General features: G+C 49.9%; 10 protein-coding genes across 10 annotated transcripts; 6 read left to right on the top strand and 4 right to left on the bottom strand.

The window, feature by feature from the left end:
• Positions 1–244: 244 nt before the first annotated feature.
• COCVIDRAFT_99272 (hypothetical protein) lies at positions 245–1,791 on the bottom strand (the record flags this gene model as incomplete). Its single annotated transcript, XM_014701187.1, has 2 exons — positions 245–1,651; positions 1,702–1,791. The coding sequence occupies 2 exons, from the start codon at positions 1,789–1,791 to the stop codon at positions 245–247; spliced, it is 1,497 nt and encodes a 498-aa protein (XP_014556673.1).
• Positions 1,792–2,070: 279 nt separating this feature from the next.
• On the top strand, positions 2,071–3,373 carry COCVIDRAFT_99116 (hypothetical protein; the record flags this gene model as incomplete). Its single annotated transcript, XM_014701186.1, has 3 exons — positions 2,071–2,356; positions 2,407–3,261; positions 3,315–3,373. 3 exons carry the CDS (start codon positions 2,071–2,073, stop codon positions 3,371–3,373), a joined length of 1,200 nt encoding a protein of 399 aa, XP_014556672.1.
• Positions 3,374–6,880: 3,507 nt separating this feature from the next.
• COCVIDRAFT_49827 (hypothetical protein) lies at positions 6,881–7,529 on the top strand (the record flags this gene model as incomplete). The annotated part of the gene is made up of 2 exons (XM_014701185.1): positions 6,881–7,061; positions 7,120–7,529. Coding segments are annotated over 2 exons (591 nt in total), but the record flags the coding sequence as incomplete, so codon positions are not given.
• Positions 7,530–7,910: 381 nt separating this feature from the next.
• On the top strand, positions 7,911–8,276 carry COCVIDRAFT_99336 (hypothetical protein; the record flags this gene model as incomplete). Its single annotated transcript, XM_014701184.1, has 1 exon — positions 7,911–8,276. The coding sequence occupies one exon, from the start codon at positions 7,911–7,913 to the stop codon at positions 8,274–8,276; it is 366 nt and encodes a 121-aa protein (XP_014556670.1).
• A 221-nt stretch (positions 8,277–8,497) lies between these two features.
• COCVIDRAFT_99181 (hypothetical protein) lies at positions 8,498–8,914 on the top strand (the record flags this gene model as incomplete). Its single annotated transcript, XM_014701183.1, has 1 exon — positions 8,498–8,914. The coding sequence occupies one exon, from the start codon at positions 8,498–8,500 to the stop codon at positions 8,912–8,914; it is 417 nt and encodes a 138-aa protein (XP_014556669.1).
• Positions 8,915–10,491: 1,577 nt separating this feature from the next.
• Positions 10,492–10,692, bottom strand: COCVIDRAFT_99119 (hypothetical protein; the record flags this gene model as incomplete). The annotated part of the gene is made up of 1 exon (XM_014701182.1): positions 10,492–10,692. One exon carries the CDS (start codon positions 10,690–10,692, stop codon positions 10,492–10,494), a length of 201 nt encoding a protein of 66 aa, XP_014556668.1.
• A 1,303-nt stretch (positions 10,693–11,995) lies between these two features.
• COCVIDRAFT_99158 (hypothetical protein) lies at positions 11,996–13,588 on the top strand (the record flags this gene model as incomplete). The annotated part of the gene is made up of 2 exons (XM_014701181.1): positions 11,996–12,664; positions 12,704–13,588. The coding sequence occupies 2 exons, from the start codon at positions 11,996–11,998 to the stop codon at positions 13,586–13,588; spliced, it is 1,554 nt and encodes a 517-aa protein (XP_014556667.1).
• Positions 13,589–15,238: 1,650 nt separating this feature from the next.
• Positions 15,239–15,802, bottom strand: COCVIDRAFT_99171 (hypothetical protein; the record flags this gene model as incomplete). Its single annotated transcript, XM_014701180.1, has 1 exon — positions 15,239–15,802. The coding sequence occupies one exon, from the start codon at positions 15,800–15,802 to the stop codon at positions 15,239–15,241; it is 564 nt and encodes a 187-aa protein (XP_014556666.1).
• Positions 15,803–16,437: 635 nt separating this feature from the next.
• Positions 16,438–18,824, top strand: COCVIDRAFT_99136 (hypothetical protein; the record flags this gene model as incomplete). The annotated part of the gene is made up of 4 exons (XM_014701179.1): positions 16,438–16,603; positions 16,646–16,805; positions 16,865–17,588; positions 17,643–18,824. 4 exons carry the CDS (start codon positions 16,438–16,440, stop codon positions 18,822–18,824), a joined length of 2,232 nt encoding a protein of 743 aa, XP_014556665.1.
• Positions 18,825–19,012: 188 nt separating this feature from the next.
• On the bottom strand, positions 19,013–20,061 carry COCVIDRAFT_37784 (glycoside hydrolase family 10 protein; the record flags this gene model as incomplete). Its single annotated transcript, XM_014701178.1, has 2 exons — positions 19,013–19,394; positions 19,448–20,061. 2 exons carry the CDS (start codon positions 20,059–20,061, stop codon positions 19,013–19,015), a joined length of 996 nt encoding a protein of 331 aa, XP_014556664.1.
• Between the last annotated feature and the right edge of the window lie 1,693 nt (positions 20,062–21,754).

Here is a 21,754-nt window from a genome sequence, read left to right as displayed (position 1 = left end):
GCTACAGCTTCCCCTTTTCTCGACCCCATCCACCTCGGGTCTAAATCTTTATGGTGGAGAGAGATTGATGGAAAAGGGGGGAAGAGGGGAGGACAAGAAAACAGAAATGCGGTGGTGTAACGGAACACCGTTTGAAAGCGCAGGGAACGCTGGAGAGCCTTACCTAGAAATGAATTCTTGAGAGGCGTCGAGTTTCGTCGTCCGAGACAGTGAGATTTGATCATGGAACGTCCCCAAGCCGCACTCAAAGCATGCCCGCAGCAGCAAGATCGCGATACACCTTCTCAGGCATAACGTTGCCCTCTGAATCCTCCATCTCCACCACATTATCTGCCATCATCTTCTCCTTCTTTTTGTCTTTCTGGATCTTCTTCCACAAGTCCTCAGCTTCCTTGATACTCGTAATTTCACGGAAGAGGGTCGTGTTGGTGATGCCAAGACACTTGAGGCCGTGAATGTGGCGGGGCTCGTTGAAGTGCTTGTCAAAGGCGCGGCGGCCCATATAGACAAAGTTTCCACAGATTTCGCAGGGAAACTCGACACCCAGGCCGTGCAGCTTGTAGAGCCAAAATGGAATGGGCTTGCCGTCCCAGGCAAGTGGTAGTTTAAGCGGGTTGTAAATCTTGTCTTCGCCGTCTGAGTCGTTGGCTTCCTCGTTTGCGCCGTTTTCGGGTGTCTCAGAGTACAGTTGCTCCAGCTCTTGTTGTCGCTCGCGTTCCGTCATGCCTTGCTTTCGCTCCACGTTCATCTTAGTGTCGCCGCGCTCCGTCTGCATGGCCGCAGCGAGCTTTCGTATCCTGAACTCTCGCTCGGCGACGGCGCGTTCCTTGAAGCGTTGCATATCTGCAGAAGCACCGTTTGCAGGCTTTCCACTATCCTGTGCACCGTTTTGGCTCTCTTGTAAGGCTTTCTTATGCTTCTTTCCCGTCAAATGTGCTTCGTAGACTGTCTCTTTTGAAAATCCCTTCTTGCATGCGGAACACCAGATTCCCTCGCCCTTGGCTTCACTATCAGCCGATGCTGCAGGGGCAACTTTTTCCCAGCCTGGGACTTGGTCCTTCTCCCACAACTCCTCAAACTCCTTGTCAAAGTTAGCGAAGAGTCGATCTAGGTTCTCTAGAGGCTTTGTCCGTCTCATGAAGCTCTCGAGATAGTCTTGCAGTGCCTTCAAGTAATGAAAGTAAGACTCGGACTTCTTCTGATCGCGGCGAATATTGCATTGCGGAGGCGTGAAGACATCGAACAGATCGAGGTACTGCAGATACGTCAGGCGGCGCGCGTGCTGATGAACAGGAAGGTTCAAGTACTGCTCATGCAGCGTAGTCAGGTCAAAGAAGCGACCAAAACCCTCCTCGCCAGTGAACATGGAGTCGATGGCTGCAATGGACTGCGCGTGGTCTTCGGGCGACCGCTTCTTGTAGGCCTTCTCTAGGTTCTCGACAGGCTCGTTCGGGTAGCGTCTGTGAAAGTCCTTGATGGATTCGACTTCTTTCAAGAAAGACTCCATCGGGTCGCCGTGGGTGAGGCCGCGCACCTCGTCCTCCTTCTTGCCATCTACATCTTCATAGATTTTGAGGAGGCGACTCGACTGGCTTTCAATCTGCTCGAGGAATCGCGCAATGTCGTGGTCACGTGCGAGACGGTCGCGGATCTAGTAAGATATTAGCATGTGGTTCATGATAGACGCATTAGAAGACGTACATGTGGAGGGTCATCGAGAAGTCGCTCTGCGGTAGCATCCTCGAGGCGCTCCAGGTCCTCGTGAAGCTGGCGCTGTTCTTCCAAAAGCATGGTCACGGTCGCCTAGATTAACTATGAGTCTCGGGATATAGCAGCGATTCGGCAGTGGATGTGCACACCTTTGCGGGCGTGAATGTTGTCAAGCTACAGGGTGGAGCCTGTCGCGGCTACATAAAGTGAAAAACGCGCTAGTACCCGGAATGGGATCGCCGAGGCTCCGGGCCTCCGCGACGCCTAGACGTAGCTGCTCCCAAACTTTGTTGCGATTGCGAACAAAAGTCTCCAATAACCTCAACCCCACCACATAAATCCCACCATATTCAAGCCAACATGGCAGACGGAATCGACCGAAATGCCGACGACAAGATGGAGTTCTCCACCTCCAAGGAGGTCACGGTTGCGCCGACCTTCGAGGCCATGCACCTGAAAGAGAACCTGCTGCGCGGCATCTACGCCTACGGATACGAGTCGCCTTCAGCTGTGCAGTCGCGTGCTATTGTGCAGGTCTGCAAGGGACGTGACACCATCGCCCAAGCCCAGTCAGGAACGGGAAAGACAGCAACCTTTTCCATTTCCATCCTCCAGGTTATCGACACGGCTGTCAGAGAGACGCAAGGTAGGATTGCATACGCCTTCGCTGAAGAAGCGCATACTGATAAACCGCAGCACTTGTACTGTCACCCACGCGCGAGTTGGCGACCCAGATTCAGCAGGTCATCATGGGTCTCGGCGACTACATGAATGTGCAATGCCACGCCTGTATCGGAGGCACCAACGTTGGCGAGGATATTCGCAAGCTCGACTATGGTCAGCACGTAGTCTCTGGAACACCTGGACGCGTTGCCGATATGATTCGCCGCCGCAACCTCCGCACGCGCAACATCAAGATGCTTGTCCTTGATGAAGCCGACGAGCTTCTTAACCGCGGTTTCCGTGAGCAAATCTACGACGTCTACCGCTACCTCCCCCCTGCGACTCAGGTCGTGGTTGTTTCCGCCACCCTTCCATACGATGTGCTTGAGATGACGACCAAGTTCATGACCGACCCCGTGCGCATTCTAGTCAAGCGTGACGAATTGACACTAGAAGGCCTCAAGCAATACTTCATCGCCATCGAAAAGGAAGAGTGGAAGTTTGATACACTCTGCGATCTCTACGACACACTCACCATCACACAAGCGGTCATCTTCTGCAACACACGCCGCAAGGTCGACTGGCTCACCGACAAGATGCGCGAGGCCAATTTTACTGTTTCCTCGATGCACGGAGATATGCCACAAAGGGAACGAGACAGCATTATGCAAGACTTCCGTCAGGCCAACTCCCGCGTGCTCATTTCCACCGATGTTTGGGCTCGTGGTATCGACGTGCAACAGGTGTCGCTCGTGATCAACTATGACCTTCCGTCAAACCGTGAAAACTACATTCACAGGATTGGTCGAAGCGGCCGATTTGGACGTAAGGGTGTGGCCATCAATTTCGTTACTCAGGATGACGTCCGCATCCTCCGTGACATTGAGTGTAAGTTTTCCAAAAGCAAATTCGTTCCAAGGACTGCCAGCTAATTATGACAGTGTACTACTCGACTCAGATTGATGAGATGCCTATGAATGTTGCCGACCTTCTCTCGTAGATGATTTTCTAGTTTCTGCATACACATATGCGATCAAGTACCAAACATGCCTTACACCCAAAATAGGTGTGGTAATGCCGTGTAGCGAAGAGGGGTCAAGCCACTCGCTTCAAAGGACAGTGTGGAGGAAAGGGGCTCTACAGCCAAACGGTAAGCTCATCTCCGCTACTGGATCCTATCTTTCGATGCTAATACCACTGTTGTGCCCAGAATTAAATTGAATATATACCCAATATTGTGCTACAATACTACGAACTGACTGGCAAGTGGATGTCTCTTGACGACATTCGGCATTTTTTTTGCGAATCCTCAGTCTATATCCATACCATCTTCATTGATGCATCGAATGATAAGCATTGTTTCTTAGCACGACGCGCTGAGGATAATCACCAATTACTTTTGATTCACTATACTGCTTTGTGGACTCCAACACCCAGTGTTACATTCCCAGCTTATAGACAAGTGAGCAGTATGTTGTCCACTCGGCCTTGCCGGTCAATTCATGCTCCTCGTAGCCGATATCCGGAGTGGGTTACCGGCAGTGAGCGGGGTCATAGCGTCCTCCGGGAGGATGAGCTATCGATGAAGAGCGATCTGATGCTGGAAACCTCTTGCAGCCGCGCCACTGTGCGTACTCCCAGAGACGCTATTCGCCAATTCTCAATTTATGACACCCACGCTGGTGCTAGCCTCCGCATGGCTCCGACGGTTCGCGTGGCTTCTGCCACTATCACCTCCTCCAGCATTACAAAACCCTGGTGTCGGTGTATTGAATTCTTTTAAATGGGAACTAAAGCCTAATGCTACGCTATAGCTCTGATGAAATTCTTAGACCCTGCCTGCAACGAAACCGTGACTCTCAAGTCGTCACTATGTTGGCACCAGCGCCTTGCGAATTCGTACAATGGACTTTCGTCAAGTCCATATCCGTGCGTGCACGTCCACTGGTTCGATTTAACGATTATGTACAAGGAGACATATGGAATTGAGTTCAAAGCTAGGTTGACACTATTGGATCGAAGGGAGTGTATTTGGCTTGAACCCTGGATTTAATGCAGTCTAGGATTGAACTGTAATAGGGTCTTCCACTATTTAGTCTTGGCCAACGAACAAGAGGCTATTCTTAATCTGGACCTAAAACCAGGAGCGAATCGAAGCCGAAACCTATGGTATGGTTGACAAGTGATTAAACATGAGGTGATTGTTATGTGTGTTGGGATTACCGGAAGAGATACAAGGTCGAAGGACATCTTCCTGTGTACGCTTTGAGGGCCAATGCAATACCGAAATGGAAAGCATTCTGAAGAGAGACGGTGATTTTCACTCAACATGACTTCATGATAGCTCATGATCTACCAAACTTCATCACAACTCACCCGTTCACAACGCACGGCTTCTACCTTGCCATCGCGTGCCGTATCATGAACCATTTGTGTCCTAATTGCAGGGTCATATCCATACATCTACCCAACCTCATTCGCATGACCGCAATCGGGCTCTCCACAATGCATTCTCCGAACCAACTCTGCCCATCACAGCACCGCACTTTCGAATTCGCGCCGGCACCATAGTGCTAAAGAAGGAGGATAAATACTTCTTCTTCTACCTTCCAGGTTTCATTCTCATCAGCAATCACTATCAATCGCTTCCTCTACAGTCCAGCAGCTCAAAAGCAACCCCATCAGTACGTTTTCAACTCTCAATACCCCAGAGCGCTCTTTGCCTCACTTCCCGAGAGCATTCCTACAACGAAGCTCTCAACACATTGTCTTCAAGCAACAAGAGATCCCCTTAAAACATCATCAGATCTTCTTCAGCTAGCAACAATTGCCTTGCAATCACCTTCACAACACTCTAACATTTTCGCCCATCAGAAAAACCAACCCACCACACATACCTCAAGACAAAAATGCAGCCCATCGCCATCACCTTGGCTCTCGCCGCCCTCACCAGCACCGCTCTTGCTGGTGCCGATAAGAAAGTGAAACCGCCCAATGTTCCCCAGCCTCCTCACCCAGTCATCACCGTCCCGGTTGAGAGCATTGCCCTGCCTATCCAGAGCGTCGCCGTTCCCGTTGAGAGCATCATTGTGCCTGCTATCAACCCCGCGCCAATCCCTGTTCCTGCGGTTCCAGTTCCCGTGGCCCCCATCCATTAAAATGTGAGCGCATGTTCGTCGACGAATACAAGAAGGGACAGGTACAGGTGATCAGTGGGGGCTTTTGCGGTGGCTTCGAGGATGCGGACATGATATTCCAGCTTCCTTTTTCAAATTCGACAAGGTAGCAGAAAAGGGGGGTATCATGTTAGAGTTTCTCGGCATTCTCAAGTTGGTTCATCTTTCGTCATTGGGAGTGGTGCGGATGTGGAAGTGTGTGGTTGGAATTACTCTTTTCTCTTCTTCACCTTCTTTACCCTCATTTTTTAACGTTATATTCTACCCGGGTTTAATATCTTTTTTATCGATGCATCTCTACATATGGGGGTGCAAGGGGAGAAGAGATACCGCATGTACTGTATCGATGGTAGAGACAACATCTCGTCTTGGACAATACAACATCTCTGCCTTCTAATGATATCTTCTTTGGTTATTAAAACCAACTGCCTATAACGTGTATGGATCTTTAACCTGCTTTGCAAGTCCATATCTTGCTGTTGTGTTTTCAAGGATGCGCATCTTCGCCAAATCCCAACTGCACCCTCCGAACATCATACGATTTGGGCTATCGTCCAATGATCAGAAGCTCGGTCACAGGAAATCTGTCAAAACTTCACAGGCTACCTGCATCACCGCCCAAGGGACCTAAGTAAACGAGATACCAAGAGCAACAGGCAGTCGAGATGTCTTTTGGCTGCCTACGCACATTGACACTGCGCCTCAGCCTTGCGAGTTCTAGTACTTGTATACTGCGAAAGCCATCGACAATAGAAATTTTCTTGTGTTAAGCAAAATCATTGTATATTCAGGAATAAAATTTCGCGAGGAAGGAAACGACCATAGGGAAGAGGGCTCTATTTGCACAAGTAACTTCGAGTGAAAGCCAGGCACGTTGAAAGAGTTGGTGCGGCTGCGATGCGGCTGCGCCCCAACGGCCCCACAGATGACTGCCGCTGAACGTTCATAACGGAGAACCATGCACCCAATTGATAACATCACCGTACATGCGTTGATTCCTCCGTGGCTAATATCGCATGGTGATTGGCCATTTAATCGGAGACTTATACACCTTGTACCTGTCCCCGCCACGGCTACATGCCTTTCTGGTACTAATGCTGGCCCCAACCGATGTTCAGCTCGTCAGCCCCGTCAGCCTCGTCTGCCTTGATTGCAGGCAATAAGGCGCCCATTTACTTATAAGTATTCCCTCAAGCCTGAATTAATCAGGTAGTATTCACCCATCTTCTCCTGTGTCGCTACATTAATTGTTGCCCGAACCATGCGTTTTCTCTCAATTGGTGGTAAGGATGATGTCAACTCCACTGCCGACCATCATTAACATCCCATAAGCCACAGTAGCAAGTCTACTTGCATCTAGTAAAGCCTTTGAATTATCTCCCCAAGAAGTGTTGGACAAAAACTCCCCACAAATACTCAGTGAAACGGGCATCGATCCCTGTACCTTGGTAGACTCGCCAAAAGCGAATGCCAGCGTGCAACTTGGCAGCTGGCTAGAATGCGCCGTAAACGGTAGAGAAACTCTCCGATTAAGACCACAGAACCACCATTTCTAAGACCCTCATTCTAGGTTTTTACCCGTTCCCAGCAAACAAAAACTGGCCCGAGGGTCACGCAACCTCTTTCTCAAAAGACATCAGATTTACATTCAACGACACACACTACGACTTTGAAGGCTCACGAAGGCTTTACAACACATTCAACACAACCCTAGGCGTCGCTTTCGCGCCCTTCAAGCACGGCTTCATCAACACTCTCGGCATCCCCAACGCCAATGGCGACAAGGGCGGCTTCGTGTACATGATTGGGTGGGCTGGTGGATTCCAGACGCGCATACAGCGCGATGTCTACTTCACCAATGCGGCGTTTGCAGTAGTCAAGGAAGTGGAGGGGGAGAGGAAGATTGTTGAGTTTAGAGAAAGCAGTAATATTCCGAATACTGCGATTTTGCCGCCGCCGGTTGAGTGGACGTGCGAGTTTTAATAGGTGGGCGAAGCTTTTGGGTTTATCCGGAAAACATGGATTGGATGTTTAAAATACATAGAACATGTATGTTTGGACATGTATAGATAATAGATTCTTGGAATACGCAGAGGAATATATGCGACAAGTCCTCATGTGCATGCAATAATTTCGTTCGTCAAAGCCCTAGAACAAAAGAGAATAAGAATGGAATGTATTGTGGATACAACACCTCACATAGTACCTCAGCAAACGATTGGCTGGCTTGTTACATTGGAATAGCGAATCGCAAGCTAGGCTAATTTTCATGATAAAGAATGACGTGTGAGTACCCCTTCAACTCACTAGATCCTTCCCTAACCTCCACTTCCGCTACGTAAAGGCGCCGTCCAACTAGCCATGAATCTCAAGCGCATTGCCCAAGAACTCACGATCCTCCAACACAACCCCACAGACATATTCTCCGCAGGTCCAGCTGAGACGGGCAACCCGCTAGAATGGGTAGGATACATTATGGGTCCCCCAGACACTCCATTTGAACGAGAAAAGTTCGCGTTCGCCATCGCTTTTCCAGAGAATTACCCCGCAAAACCCTTTCGACTTAATTTTACGACTCCAATCTCGCATCCTAATGTTTCTGACGAGGGGGTTGTGCAGATGGCAGAACTGGGGGAAGAGTGGTCGCCGGTGCAGACTGTTCGCACTATTTTGATTTGTTTGCAGGTTTTGTTGACAGAACCGGATCTTTCTACGCCATACGATTGAAGGCGTAGATTCAGATACAGCAATCGAAATCTGTCTCTGATTGCGGTGCAAACGCCACTTTGTGTTTACTGAGCAAACAAATCCTAAACATAGTTCACCAATCTAAACACCTATAAATAACAAATCTCCAGACTCTACATCGCAGCCCCTGTGCTTTTCATAACTGCCAAGCCCATGTTAACTTACAAAGCTCACCAGACATTTATTCAACAACCCAGACTATGAGCTTCCACAAACCGCCACACCCCTCCCTTCTCGAAACCATCCCAGCTTCCGACTTCAAAGACTTCCTAACCGTAGCGCTCGACCTCCACACCTACAGCCTCGACTTCCTGAATATCATCCCACTCGATAATAGAGATATTACTCTCTACTTAGACAGACACCCACTAGCGACAGCAAAAGGACTGCAGGTCCGATATGACAATCTAGACCGAGAGTACGGCTGGGCCTTGGCTTCTGATCACGAAAATGTTGATAGAGTACTAAGCCAGTTTTGCAAAGCCGGGAGAAAGCCGAGCGAGTGGTTTGCGGAATTCGTGGGTGAGTTGGAGAGTGTACGACGGTTGTTGGAGAAGGAGGTTGCACAGTGGGAGAAGGTCTATGATCATAAACCTTCCTATTTGCTTGATAAGTAGCACGTGTCTTGGCTCTGGTTGCCGGGATGGTGAGGTTTTACTAGGGGCCGGGGTGTAGAATGGTTCAAGGTTATCGGTGTAGTTATAAAATTGGTGGTATTGTCAAGATTGAGCCGGCTAGGGTGTGTGTCTTATCATAAGATCAAGGTAGTTAATCAATGTTTTTTTAATGCAACTTGCTTGCCAAAGGAGTATGCGGATAATCCAGTCTTCAACGAGTCCATTTACCCGATGGCATAAAGAGCACTTTACGAAACCAACATACGGATCTTGCATCATGGCATAAACCTTAATGGTAAAGTAGTATAATATCGCGCCTAGATATTGTACCACAGGGAATTTGCATATCTACCTCTACGCTTACGATAAAACGTAGTAACGTGATCCGGTAAAGTAGTACGATTACATTATCTACACGGCGACCTTAGTATATGCGCACTGTGCAAACAAGCTAACCAAGTATTTGTCAAGAAACCTTGTCGACAGCAGTAAGCATCAGTAGCCAGGATGTTAGATGAAAAAGAAGAGTCGCCCCCCCCCTCAAGTAAGCCTAGATAAGTACAAGGTACTATCCATATACTTACTGTGGGGGGTTGGGACCAATGTGACTACCCCCGGATCCGCGCCGGCCCGAGTGATCCCGGACCATATTACCCAGCCAAGTACATATCTTTCCATTTCAAGCCTTCCACCTCCGTTGGAAAACATGCCGGTTTAAGCCTCATTCTTATGTTTCTCACAACTACCCGCGACCGTCTCACACAGGTGTAAATAAGCTCGGGGAGTCCAAATGCGCTAATATCTAGGATAAACCTTCGGCAGAGAACACACCGGCCGGTGAAGGATACAAGCAACACAAGAACGGGCTGCTAGCGCCCTTTTGCAGCACGGCAAGTGAAAAAGATCTTCATAAGAGTGGCGAAAGAAGGGCTACTGTAGATTAAAAATTGCCGGGTGGCTAGTATGTACCGCGCGGGTTCCAAAACACCCGAGTGGATGGAAAGTTGCTGGACACGGCACTGCACGGTAAACAAAAAAAGCTAGTGTCGGGTCGTTTTAGGGGGGTGTGGGTTACCGAAATGTCACTTTTTGACGGCAAATTCAGACACATGCATTTTCTAGTGCGGGAGCCAAGAGAGCAGAGAGAGCAAGAAAAATGTTCTTCCGCCGCTGCGCGCCCGATTTCCAGTATACCGAAAACAAAGCCGAGGCATGATTTGATGGGGTGTTTTTTGGGGGGCTCCACTAATGGTAGTCTGGTGATATCAAATTGTTTACAAAAAAGAAGCAAGTATAGCACGCAAAATGTTTGAAACTTGTGTCACCGAGAACCAGGGTTGGAGCGTTGTTCGTTCGCTTCATTGTTTTTTTTTCATTTCACATATTACTAATTCATGACAGCCCTATTTACATCACCCCCACTATGCCTCCCCCCCCCCTTTTACATGGGTATATGCTGGAGATCGTCGTTTTAAAAAAACCGCTAACAAAACTTGACTATTAGGAGGTGTTAGCATTGAATAGGTCTGTGGAAGATAACAAGGGTTGTGAACTTACAAATGCAGATTGTGTAGCGCTTAGGCAGTGGTGCATGTGCAGCCCTTCCTCAGAGCAGGGTCGGTGTTGGGCCATCCCACACAAAGGCGACGTCCACAGTTCAATCCGTTGACACCACAGTTATCCCGTGCGCAGGGGCCGGTGTAGCCTTGTGGGAGAGGGTCTGGCATTGCGAGAGCGACACTGGCGAAGAAGGTGGCGACTACGATTGAGAAACGCATGTTGATGGTTTGAGGAGTAGGACGGGTAGTTGGGTAGTTGGAGAATGGGGTTTGGAGTTGAGTGTTTGTACTATTGAGAGCTGAGAAGAGAGTTTGTTGTGCTGGTGCTGTGATGGTGTAAATCAGGGCGGCGTGGTTAACCTTTATATCTTCACATCAGTCCTAGATGTGACGTATCAACGGGACCCGAAACGAGACCGCTGGTCTACTGGTTAGAGGCTACAGGGACCGAATGGCTGTCGCACAGCCATGCACCGGAATGCGATCCAAGACCCTACAAGGCCGGGATGGTATTCCCAGGTCAACCCGAAACGATACAGCCAGTGCCACTACGCAGTGTTCAGATATGAAGATCAATATGCTGCCCATGCAAATCATGGAGCAATGCACACAATGCAACCCAAAGTGGACGGATTGATGAGTTCCGCCGTCAGTTGTGTTTGGGCGGCAGGGACTTGGCTTCTTGGCCCTGAGTCTAAGCTGGTAGGCGGTAAGCGGACAAGAGCGTAGATCGTAGTCGATCACCAGCCTGAGCTTTTGCCCAGGAACTTTGCTGCGGACAATACCTTACGTGTTAGTTTAACCGAGATTGTAATGGTATCGATTCGTCCTCTTGCTCGTGTTGGTGGAGTTGAGGCTAAGTCGAGATTGCCGAGACTTTTGTGTAGATCACAAGGGGTGGGAGGGCCAGGATAGGGCTGTATATGATAGCCAATATGCATACACTTTAAGATACATAGATAGGTGGGCGTCACGAGCGTGGAGAAAACGATGTCGCACGCCCAGCACTAAACGGCCTAAAGCGCACAACTCTGGGCACTGCGGCCGGTCAACCTGACGTACTCGAGCGTCTTGTCCAGGGCTTTGATGTCGCAAACAAGGCCGACTGTATACGTCCAGGCGATATGAGACGAAGGTAATGCACCTTAGCTAGACTCCTAACTGCCGGCTAGGATGATGCAGCGGCGGCTTGCGGATAACAATAGTAAACCGGATATGTGCCAAGGAAAAAGCAGCCACAGAGTAAACGGAACGAGAAACAGCTGCAGAGGACTATGTCAGTGGCGTGCGCCGGGGACGGAAGATGCAAGGCTCCATGTCGAACACGGCGCGTTTCAAGGCGAGAGGGTGGAGAGGAGGGCAGAGGGCGGGAGTGGGTTGAGAGGGCGGGAAGCTAGACGCGTGTCTTAACTCCGAGGCTGTTATCTCCACGCCTGCCTAGCCCAGTCCAGTCCAGCAGCCATGAGCGGTACCCCGTGTTTCCCCGCCATCACCAGTGATCGTTGCCTTGATTCCCCCCACCATGAGAGACGATACAAGCAGTAACAACAACAATAATAATAAAGACCGCAACACTCAAAATGAGGGGCACCACCACCTGCGCCCCGAGGATAACCCGTTCATCGCCTTCCGCCGGTTCGCAGACTCCCAGGTCTCCTCCCTCCTGAACACCGTCTTCACCCTCCCTGCCACTCTCGCCAACTATAACAATGCGCATCAGGCACGTGAGTTGTGTCTGTTTGGCAAGGCCAACCAGCGTCAATGCGACAAGCTTCACAACATCGAAGTGGAGATTGCTGAACTGCGGAACGAGGGGAGGGAGTTGTTCAGAGTGGGCGATGTGCAAGCTGTCCTTCGCAACAGTGAGGAGCTCATGAGGTTGGACCGCAGAGCTGATGACATACGCCGCGACATCTTGCGTGCCCCTAATCAAGAGAATCAAACACAGCCCCCGCGTCGCAATGAGACCGAGCTCGTCGAGAGAGTCGCCAACAAAAAGGGTCAGGAGTGGGGATGGTCTTGGGACTGGGGTTTCCCTCGACCATTCGACCATGAGGGTCAAAACGGTCGGGACACATCAGAGGATCAAGACGCCAACAGCTCTGTAGCTCTGGACAGGCTGCTGCGGATGCAAGCGGAAGCGACGCGACTGGCCCAAGACTTCGAAGACAAGGCTTGGGAAGACTCGGCCGTCCATGTAGTAAGATTCGACAATTACACCCAGACTCAGTCTGACGGTAAACAACCCCGTCTATGGTCATGGTCAAAGTCATGGCAATGGCCCCCAATGCCAAATGCATCACCGTCTGACATGGACGCATACTCGCCTTGTGCGCTAGAGCAGAATCCTACCTTGAACAGAGCAGGTATACCGTGGCGCGCTGCCTATGAAGATCTTCTGCGGGCCGAAGAGATCTCGATGTCGCAGCGACAGTCAGCGCAGACCATGGAGCAAGACAACGAGAATACACATCCAAGCAGCATGTATACCGATGCTTGGTCGTCTCGGCCCAAGATCCCCATCACTCACCGACAACTAGAAGAGATGATGGAGCGGAGTGAGAAGCTCACTTGTCCACGGCTTGCTGCGCAAGCTGAACCGAGCTACAAATACAGTCACGATCATGAAGACCAGCACGATGACCCGCCTACACCTAAGCGCACCCAGTTTTTCCTGCACACTGCGTCCCAACAAGACCCAGCAAATCGTTCTGACAGAGAAGCCGCACGATATGAAGATTATGCCAAGGAAATGCAAGACCCCGCAACTGAAATGGACGCCTACGAGCGTCTTGATGCTGTGTCCGCACACACAGCCGTCCCACTGGCTGGGCAAAATGAGCAGAGCGAGGCCAAGTCTTCCATCTTGTCGACACTCACAACTACCGAGCGCACTGTTGCGCCCAACGGCACTATAACCACCAAAGTCTTGCTCAAGAAACGTTTTGCAGACGGCCGCGAGGAAAGTACAGAAACGGTACATAGTGAGCGCGGCCAAGAGACTAACGGCCCCTCACGAGATCCTTGGAAAGCACTACGAAGCGGTCAGTCAGACTCGTTGGAAACAGGGGATAGCCATGGCAAGAAGAAGAGTGGTTGGTTTTGGTCTAACTGACTGTCATCCTATCAGTGAATCAACGTTGAAATACGCAACAGGTCAACTGAGATTTCAAACATCTTCCTGGTGGGTTTATGATCGCCGTTCGCTTCTACTTACCATTCGCTTCCATCTATCTGACATATTATGATTCATTCTTTTTTTGTAAATAGCACTTCGCACATACCCCTCTCAATTCAATGCAAATTCTTTATCTCCTTTCAAATACAGAAGACGAATATCTTTTTTGTCTTGGTGTTTTCCCTAACATGTTTCATGAATGCATGTCAGTGTTGCATCACGACTTGGCAAACTCCAATCTCAAAAAACCTTCTCGAATGATTACCGATACGTATATAGCACTTGTCATATGTGCTCGAGAGCCGCATACATCCCCCCCACGCAGTGTCACAACCTCCATCCCAACGTGACAGTTTCCGAAGCATTCCCCGCAACGCGGACTCCATCGTCCCAACACTCCGCCTGCACAGACACTCGCCCGTCGCAAATTCCCATACTCGCACTGCTCGATTCCCACTATTATCACTCTGCATAGCCCCGTTTACCACGCATACACTCTCCCCACTATACAACCACCCTATCGCATTGTACCAGTTACCTACCCGCATAACGAAAGCAAGCACTGCCACACGCCAAAATATAACCCCCTCCTCCTTGTCACAACCCTGCACAACTAGGTGCAAGGAACATAAGCACCGCCCCCTCCGAGCGAGCGCAACGCATATCTTTTCCTGGGTTGTAAATAGTAGACATGGCGTTTACATTCCAGCCATAGATAAGCCTGGCAAGGGTAAGTTGAAGAGAAAAAAAGTGTCTTGGCGTTTCCGCTCCGCCCGCTGGGCGGGAACGGGCTGAAACGCGGCGCGTGGAGGACTAGTGTAAACGGGTAGTGTGTCGAAGGGTAAGAGGTATGTGGAATTAATGGCCGCGCGTTAAGGCAATCTTTCGGCGCATTTTCTTTTTTTTCTTTTGGAATGATCTTGTTTCTCAGGTTAGGAAAGATTTGGGGGGTATGTGAAACGGTGTTTGCACGTGGTGGGTGAGGTTTGCCTGAGTTGTGCTGGGGTGAGAATGTCGGCGTGGTTATGTTGTAGATGTGGTGATTGGTGATTGTGGATCCATTGGCGGGGAGTTGTTGCTGGGTTTGATGGGGGTGCGTGTCGTGTCAGTAGAGCGGCGTAGAAGGCCGCCTCATGCCTCGTGTACATAGGCGCTGGGTTGTAGAGGTGATGAGGCTCTTCGAAACAGTGTGAGTGGAGAAGCGGAATACACTCTGTTTCCATGCCTGGGCATGGATCGGATTTCAGGTGTCGTTTGAAGCACTGGGGTATTTGTAATAGACATAATTGCAGCGGCGGAGGTATTGGGTACGAAGCACTGATTGTGAGACGACAGTGGGAAACCAAATTATCTGCCGGTGATTTGATTGAACTGAAAACATTGGATTGTGTACAAGAACATCATCGTGAAGGTTCGCGCTACCCAGTCTGATAAAGGAAAAGCGCAGGAGATGACAGGAATCGAGAAAAAGTTCAAGAAATTCCTGACTTACGACCCATTCATGAAAGCAGCGTTGTCAAGTCAGACGTCTGTTCTTTGTGCGGAAATACCAAGTAAGATCTTTTGCCATAATCAGTGCGATGATTATCAATGGACCTTCCAAAGCGTACCTTGTGAGTATCCCCACTTCTGCAGAAGACGCTCGATATCTTTTCTCGTCGATTTTCTGGCATCCTCTCGATCGATTCCCTGATCAAGCAAGGCGTCGTATTCGGTATGTCTATGGCGAACGTGTGCAATCACAGCAAGTAATACCTTCCGCGATAATGGTATCGAATTTGTCCTGCCCACTCTACCAGAGTGCTTCTTGAACCCATGTTTAAGCACAGTCTCGCGTTCATCTTGGGGCATTTGTGGGAACTGTTTTTCCACTTCAGCACTTGCTTTGGCAATGTCAGTAGCATCGCGCTTGTTAGTTGTAGCACGACGCGTCGAGAGTGTTTGTTTGGCCTGCTTGTGTACTGTGTCTAAGATTGCCAAGGGTGCACGTAGTCCAATCTGTTTCTTCTTTTCCAACACGATATATAGAGGACGGGCTGCTTTATGGGTAAGCTTGCGGCAATGCAGCGTTTTGTACCGGTTTCCTTTTGGGAGGAAACCGTACGCTTTTGGCGTTGGTGTATCTGCGGATACTGAGATTTCAGAAGGCATATCGACTGGTGAACTGTCCGCTCGTCTGAAACGTATTCATGAGCTTTGGGATATGAAATGGATTCCTGTGATCAGCTCGGTTAATACGGGAAGCAAGCTGAGTGCTTTTGATATTCGAATTGCTAGAAAATGAATCAAATTACGTTATCCCCCTTTTTTTTGCTGATGTGCACAATGTCGTGCGAGGCACGAGCGTATGGACAAAGGGGGTTGTTGATGCGCGGTCGCGTTGAATGAGCCGCGTGTAAGTTGGCACCAGAGACGCTAGACCCGAAACGTCCACACGTGACTACGCGCTAACCTATCCCAGAATACCTCGACTGCTTTTTGATCCGCGCCTCAATGTTATTTCATTTCGACTCTGTGAAATGGTTACTGTTCTGAGGGAAGGTTTTCCGTCGACTTGTATCGCCAGACATGGTGGCTACATTGGTTGGGCCTGCCCTCCCCCAGCTACGGATGACGCGGCAGCCCCAGATCTAACTTTGGCATCAAGGGGCGACGGGGCCCACCTGCGCGCACCAATCCGGCCACATTTACAGCTTATAGCTCAGCCAGGCTCCAGCCACGGTCAGCTGAATGGCAACGTCGTGGCATACTTATAAAATCTTCAGCCACACATACAGACCCTGTCAATGACAGTTCCCGCGCGTGACCTGTTCTTTCCACCGTCTCTAGCTTCTCTGGCCATGCAGATCAAGCCTCTGAGTCGATCCGATACAGGTTTTGGCGATGATACCGACCTAGCCAACATAACATACAACGACAAGTACGTCATCGCGTATGACTTTAGCGACGTTGGTATGTCCACGAACCACTCCACTCATGGCTCTTACTGACAAGCACCAGACGATGATGTTGCCATCAAAGAGTGCCAACAGCTGCTGCACGATCTCGAGTCGGCTGGACTGAACACTGAAGTGCGTGCTGGCTACGATGAATCTTTGTTAGTCTTTGTCCAAGTACCGAGGGATTTGCTTGGCAACACTGTATACAAGTCAAGGTATGCTTTCAATGCTCGTAGCTCTTCTCAAGTCTTTGTCACCTAACATATGCCCCAAGAGTCAAGGATTGGCTATATGGCATCACCAAAAACCATCCCGGTGGCACCGCCAAGTCAATCGTTTCAGCAGCTTTTGAAGCTGAAGATGTCCTCTCCGTATATCACCTAGTCAACTGGCGTAAAGAGTTTGGAGGTGCAGGCATCACTCCGGGCTTTCCACCGTGGGAAAACGTCACCTCAATCTTCCCGTTACACAACCCTCGTGCAAATCGGGCGCTTCTGGCTCATCTCAGCACACGAGTCTTCTTAGATCTTTCCGACCTCGACCAAATCCGTAATCTTTGGGGTTCGAAAGTCGCTTTTTACTTTGCTTTCATTCAGACATATTTCCGTTCCCTTGCCTTCCCATGCGCTGCTGGACTCTTTGCATGGGCATTCCTTCCACAATATTCGCTATGCTTCGCCTTGTTGATTGGCGTTTGGTGCACAGTATTCTTGGAGTACTGGAAGATCAAGCAAGCAGATCTTGCTATCCGCTGGAATGTGCGGGGTGTGGGTAGCCTGAAGGTGGATCGTCCACAGTTTCGTTACGAAAAAGAGATCATTGATTCAGCTGGAAGAGTGCAGCGCATTTTTCCCCGATGGAAACGAATCCTCCGACAACTGCTTGTCGTTCCTTTTGTTATTATCAGCACCGTAATTCTTGGAGCTCTCATCACTTGCGTATTCTTTCTTGAAACGTTCATTGGCGAGGCATACGACGGACCGCACAAGTTTTATCTGGTAAGTATAGTCTCTGGTTGTCGCATCGCAATGAATAGTCTAACAAAAAAACAGGAATACCTTCCGACTATTCTTCTCGCAGTTTTTTTGCCATATGTCACCAGCTTTTTGGAAGACATCGCTACCGTTCTGACAGACTACGAAAATCATCGCACCGAGGATCATCACGAGATGTCCCTCACTCAAAAGGTCTTTGTGCTCAACTCCATTACTAACTACTTGCCCATACTCCTCACCGCATTCGTATATGTGCCCTTTGGTAACAAAGTTTTGCCGGTGTTACAGAGCATGTTGGATGCGGTGCTGGGCTCCCAGAACAAAGGGAAGACCAAATTCCATGCCGATCCCGACAGACTACGCAACGAGGTCATTGCATTGACCGTAACTGGTCAAGTCTCCGGTGCGGTTGAAGAGTTAGCATTGCCTTGGCTAAAGGAGCAGGTCAAGCAATGGTGGCGCGATCGACAAGCTTCTCGAGCTCAGAATCAAGGAAACGTGGGCGCACAACTGATACCGGAAGACCCTATTGAAGCTGGCTTTCTTCGGCGCACAAGAAGGCAAGCGCTTCGCCCCTCGTACAATGTCCAGGAGGACATTGCGGAGATGGTGATCCAATTCGGTTATCTTGCATTGTTCAGCCCCGTATGGCCACTAGTACCCATTGGATTCTTTATCAACAACTGGTTCGAGCTTCGGTCCGATTTTCTCAAAATCTGCGTGGAGCACCAAAGACCCACTCCAATTCGAAGCGATGGCATTGGGCCTTGGGTCGCCAGTCTGGAATCCCTGACATGGCTGGGAAGTGTCAGTAGTGCCGCCATTGTTCATCTCTTCGGCACCGAGCAATTTCTTGGCCCGTATTTTGGCTTGAGCACGTGGGCCAGTCTTCCACTCACAATCCTCATATCAGAGCACATCTTCATGGCTTTCAGAGCAGCGGTCCGATTCGCACTCTCACGAATCGGATCCGAGCAGATACGCAGAGAAAGAGCCGAGCAGTATGCCGAGAGAAAGCGACATCTCGATGAGCTGGAAGCAAAGGCCACCAAGGTATCCCATTTGGATGTAGCCGAGCGCGAAAGAAGGAAGAGTGTGAGGATCAATGCAGCCGATATCTTTTGGACTAAGCAGGTCGATGTAGGAGCCAGTGCTGAAGCCGGTATCAGCATCATCAAAGCGACGAAGATTGCAAAGCACGAAAGCGAAGTCACAGGTAGGAGCACCAAAATAGACTAGTAGAGAGATCAAGAAGCACACAATTATAGGGGAAAGATCAACTTCTTCATTCCTTTCAATCAAATATTTACAATATCTCCACCACCAATCAAAGTATTTACAATAATGTGTCGAAAAGAAGGATAGGTAAGGGGGCAAGAGAAGACATAGTCTTCCTGGTTCCCAGGATGCCCAGCATCGCAAACAGTTTACTTGAGAGCGTTGAGGACAGTGGTGTAAGCCTGCTTGGGGTTGTAGCTGTTGTCGAAGAGGAGAGGGTTGCCCTGGGGCCTCCAGGAGTCGGAGTCCCTGACACCCCAGACGGTGATACCAACGCAGTTCTTCTGGTTAAGGCAGGCCTTGGTGACGTTGGTCCAGTCAGCCTGCTGGGCGTTCTGGATGTCGACCTCGGTCATGGCGCACTCGGAAGCAACGCTGCAGAGGAGCTTCATGGCGTCGATGGTAGCGGCACCCTGGCCGGCGGTAAGGTGAGTCTGCGAACCGATACCGTCGATGGGGATACCGGCGGCGATCCACTTCTTGACGTTCTTGGCCATGGCCTGGGTCTTTGCGTAGTTGGCAGTGTCAAGGCTATATTGCAGTCAGTATATCGAAAAACTTGGTAATCATAGATCAATGCTTACTTGTAGTCGTTGATGTAACGCTTAGCAGCGGGGTCAGCCTTCTTGGCAGCCTCGAAGGCGATGCGGACAAAGTCCTCACCGAGAACGTTGTAGAAGACGCTGGCACGGAAGTTACCGTTCTCCTCGAACATCTCGTTGATGACGTCCCAGGCGTAGATCTGGCCCTTGAAGTGGCCCATGACGGAGGAGATGTGGTTCTGCATGACAGTGGTCAAGGTGGCCTTGTCCTTGATGGAAGAAACCCATGAAGGAAGCTGGGAGTGCCAGATGGTGGTGTGTCCACGGATGAGCTTGCCGTTGTCCTTGGCGAACTTAGCGGTCTGGTCGGCAGTACCGAAGGTGAATTTGCCACGGGTAGACTCGGTAGCATCCCACTTCATGGAGTTCTCGGGGGTGATTTGACCAAAGTTGGCCTTGATGATGGCAGCGTTCTTGCCCTGGTTGAATCGGCCTGGGTCAGTGGCGGTACCGAAGTACTTCCTGCCCTTGGCCTTCATGGCGGCATCGAGGCTCTGCGCAGCCTGGCGCTCCTCAAGGAAAGCCTCTGGCTCAGCAAAGGGAGAGGCAGCGACCAAAGCGCTGGCGGAAAGGATGGTGATGAGAGAAAACTTCATGGTTGCTAAAAGGATTGGTTTGATTGTTTGGTGGAATGGAGAAGCTGAAATGAATGAATGTGATGGATACGAAGATATGCCCATGGGCCCAGCTCTACTTATACCAATCCATCGTCCCCCCAGAGTGCCCTAGACTATTCGGCGCACGCATTTCGTCTAAACAACGTAATTCGCCTCAAACAACGGCAGGCGTCGTCTAGAAGCCGCATACCCACCACGTTGTGGAGAAATCCCGAAAATAGGGCGTTAACGCAATCAAACATGACCTGCAATCGCACCTGCAATGCGTCGTTCATGTCGGTCATGGCCTGAATGATTCGTAGTCTTACCGTATAGAGTAAAAAAGTGGAAACCAGGCGTTTCGGGTTAATTTATTCCAAGCTTCGGTGGTCGGTTCTTGTGCTGCTTGAGGTACTTGGCGTTTTCTGCACGGGGAAAAAGCGGCTAAATGCGAGTAGGGAGTTCATGGCGAAACAACAACAGCCGGCCTATGCTTGTTCCACCTAATTCTCGAAACGCGACATCATTGTGCTGAATAAATTTCCGATATTAATATATCAACAGGGGCTGTGTTCAGTACGTAAGTAAGCACACGCAAAACCATAGCTCTGTACGTAGACCGCTTTACTCTGCGCGCGAGTAATTAGTGCAGCACAACAATGACTGGATCCACGGAGCTCTGATAATGATTCACCGCAATACGGAATATGTCCGGTACCAGTGCTGGTTCTACGGGTCCATTTCTGTTCTTCGTTGGTTTGGCTACGTGGTGGCATGCGGGGATGGACGATTCGTGGAGAATATTCCGTAGCGATGGTCCGTATTCGTCGATCGACTTGGCACAAGACCACTTGGTAGGGGTAGTAAAGCCGTTAGGATTTGCGAGGATGATTTCTCCGGAACAGAAGGAATTGTGGAGTGCATCTGTCTGGGGAAACTGCATATGCAGCCAAGGTACCTGCGGTTATTGTCTTCCACAAGCTTTCCAAGACTCCACTTGGCTAGCCGAATATCCAGGCTTAATGGATGTGGACGTTAATTGACACACCAATAAGGAGAAACAGTGTGCGTTCTTTACCGTGGAAGATTGTTATGCCGAACCAACTTTCAAGGCGAGCTACAATGCTCACGCCAACACCGCTTACTGCACTGCGCTGCGATATTAGCCCGTTGGATTTGTTTGGTGGTGTGACCAGATTGGAGCCCAAGGAATAACTGCTGCTTGTGTGGTGCTGCGCAAGTCAGATCTAAGGACTGATGTCTATTTTGTCGCGATTCCAGTCAGCACTAACACTCAGCATACATATTCTTCAACCATATATTGTCATGTTAGTATCACATGGTGATCCCTGTTGGCGCCTGAGCGTTTCCTGAACTTGACCTGAACGATGATTGGTGCCCTTGATGTAGCAGCCGTCTATGCGGATGCGCATAGATCATGTTCCTGTAACCGGTCATCAATATGGTAGATCCTCCTCTTCCAATTTATTTTCGGGTAATGTGGACAGCAAGTTGATTCTCTTTCGGTCTGCTACTGCCTAAACTGTGGGAGGTTGAGCAGATTCTTTGTCCTGAAATGGGCTGATGGTGTGTAGTCGGCGCTTCTGCTTGAGACTGCAATTTCCGTGGGAGCAGAACAGAACTTGTTCTAAATACAAAGCCTCCTCTCGTATGGTGATCTCTATCCGAAGCC

The sequence above is a fragment of the Bipolaris victoriae genome (assembly GCF_000527765.1).
Source record: "Bipolaris victoriae FI3 unplaced genomic scaffold scaffold_42, whole genome shotgun sequence".
In the NCBI taxonomy this organism is placed as follows: domain Eukaryota; kingdom Fungi; phylum Ascomycota; class Dothideomycetes; order Pleosporales; family Pleosporaceae; genus Bipolaris; species Bipolaris victoriae.
The sequence above is the reverse complement of the archived record's forward strand: the minus strand, read 5'-3'. Positions and strand labels throughout refer to the sequence as shown.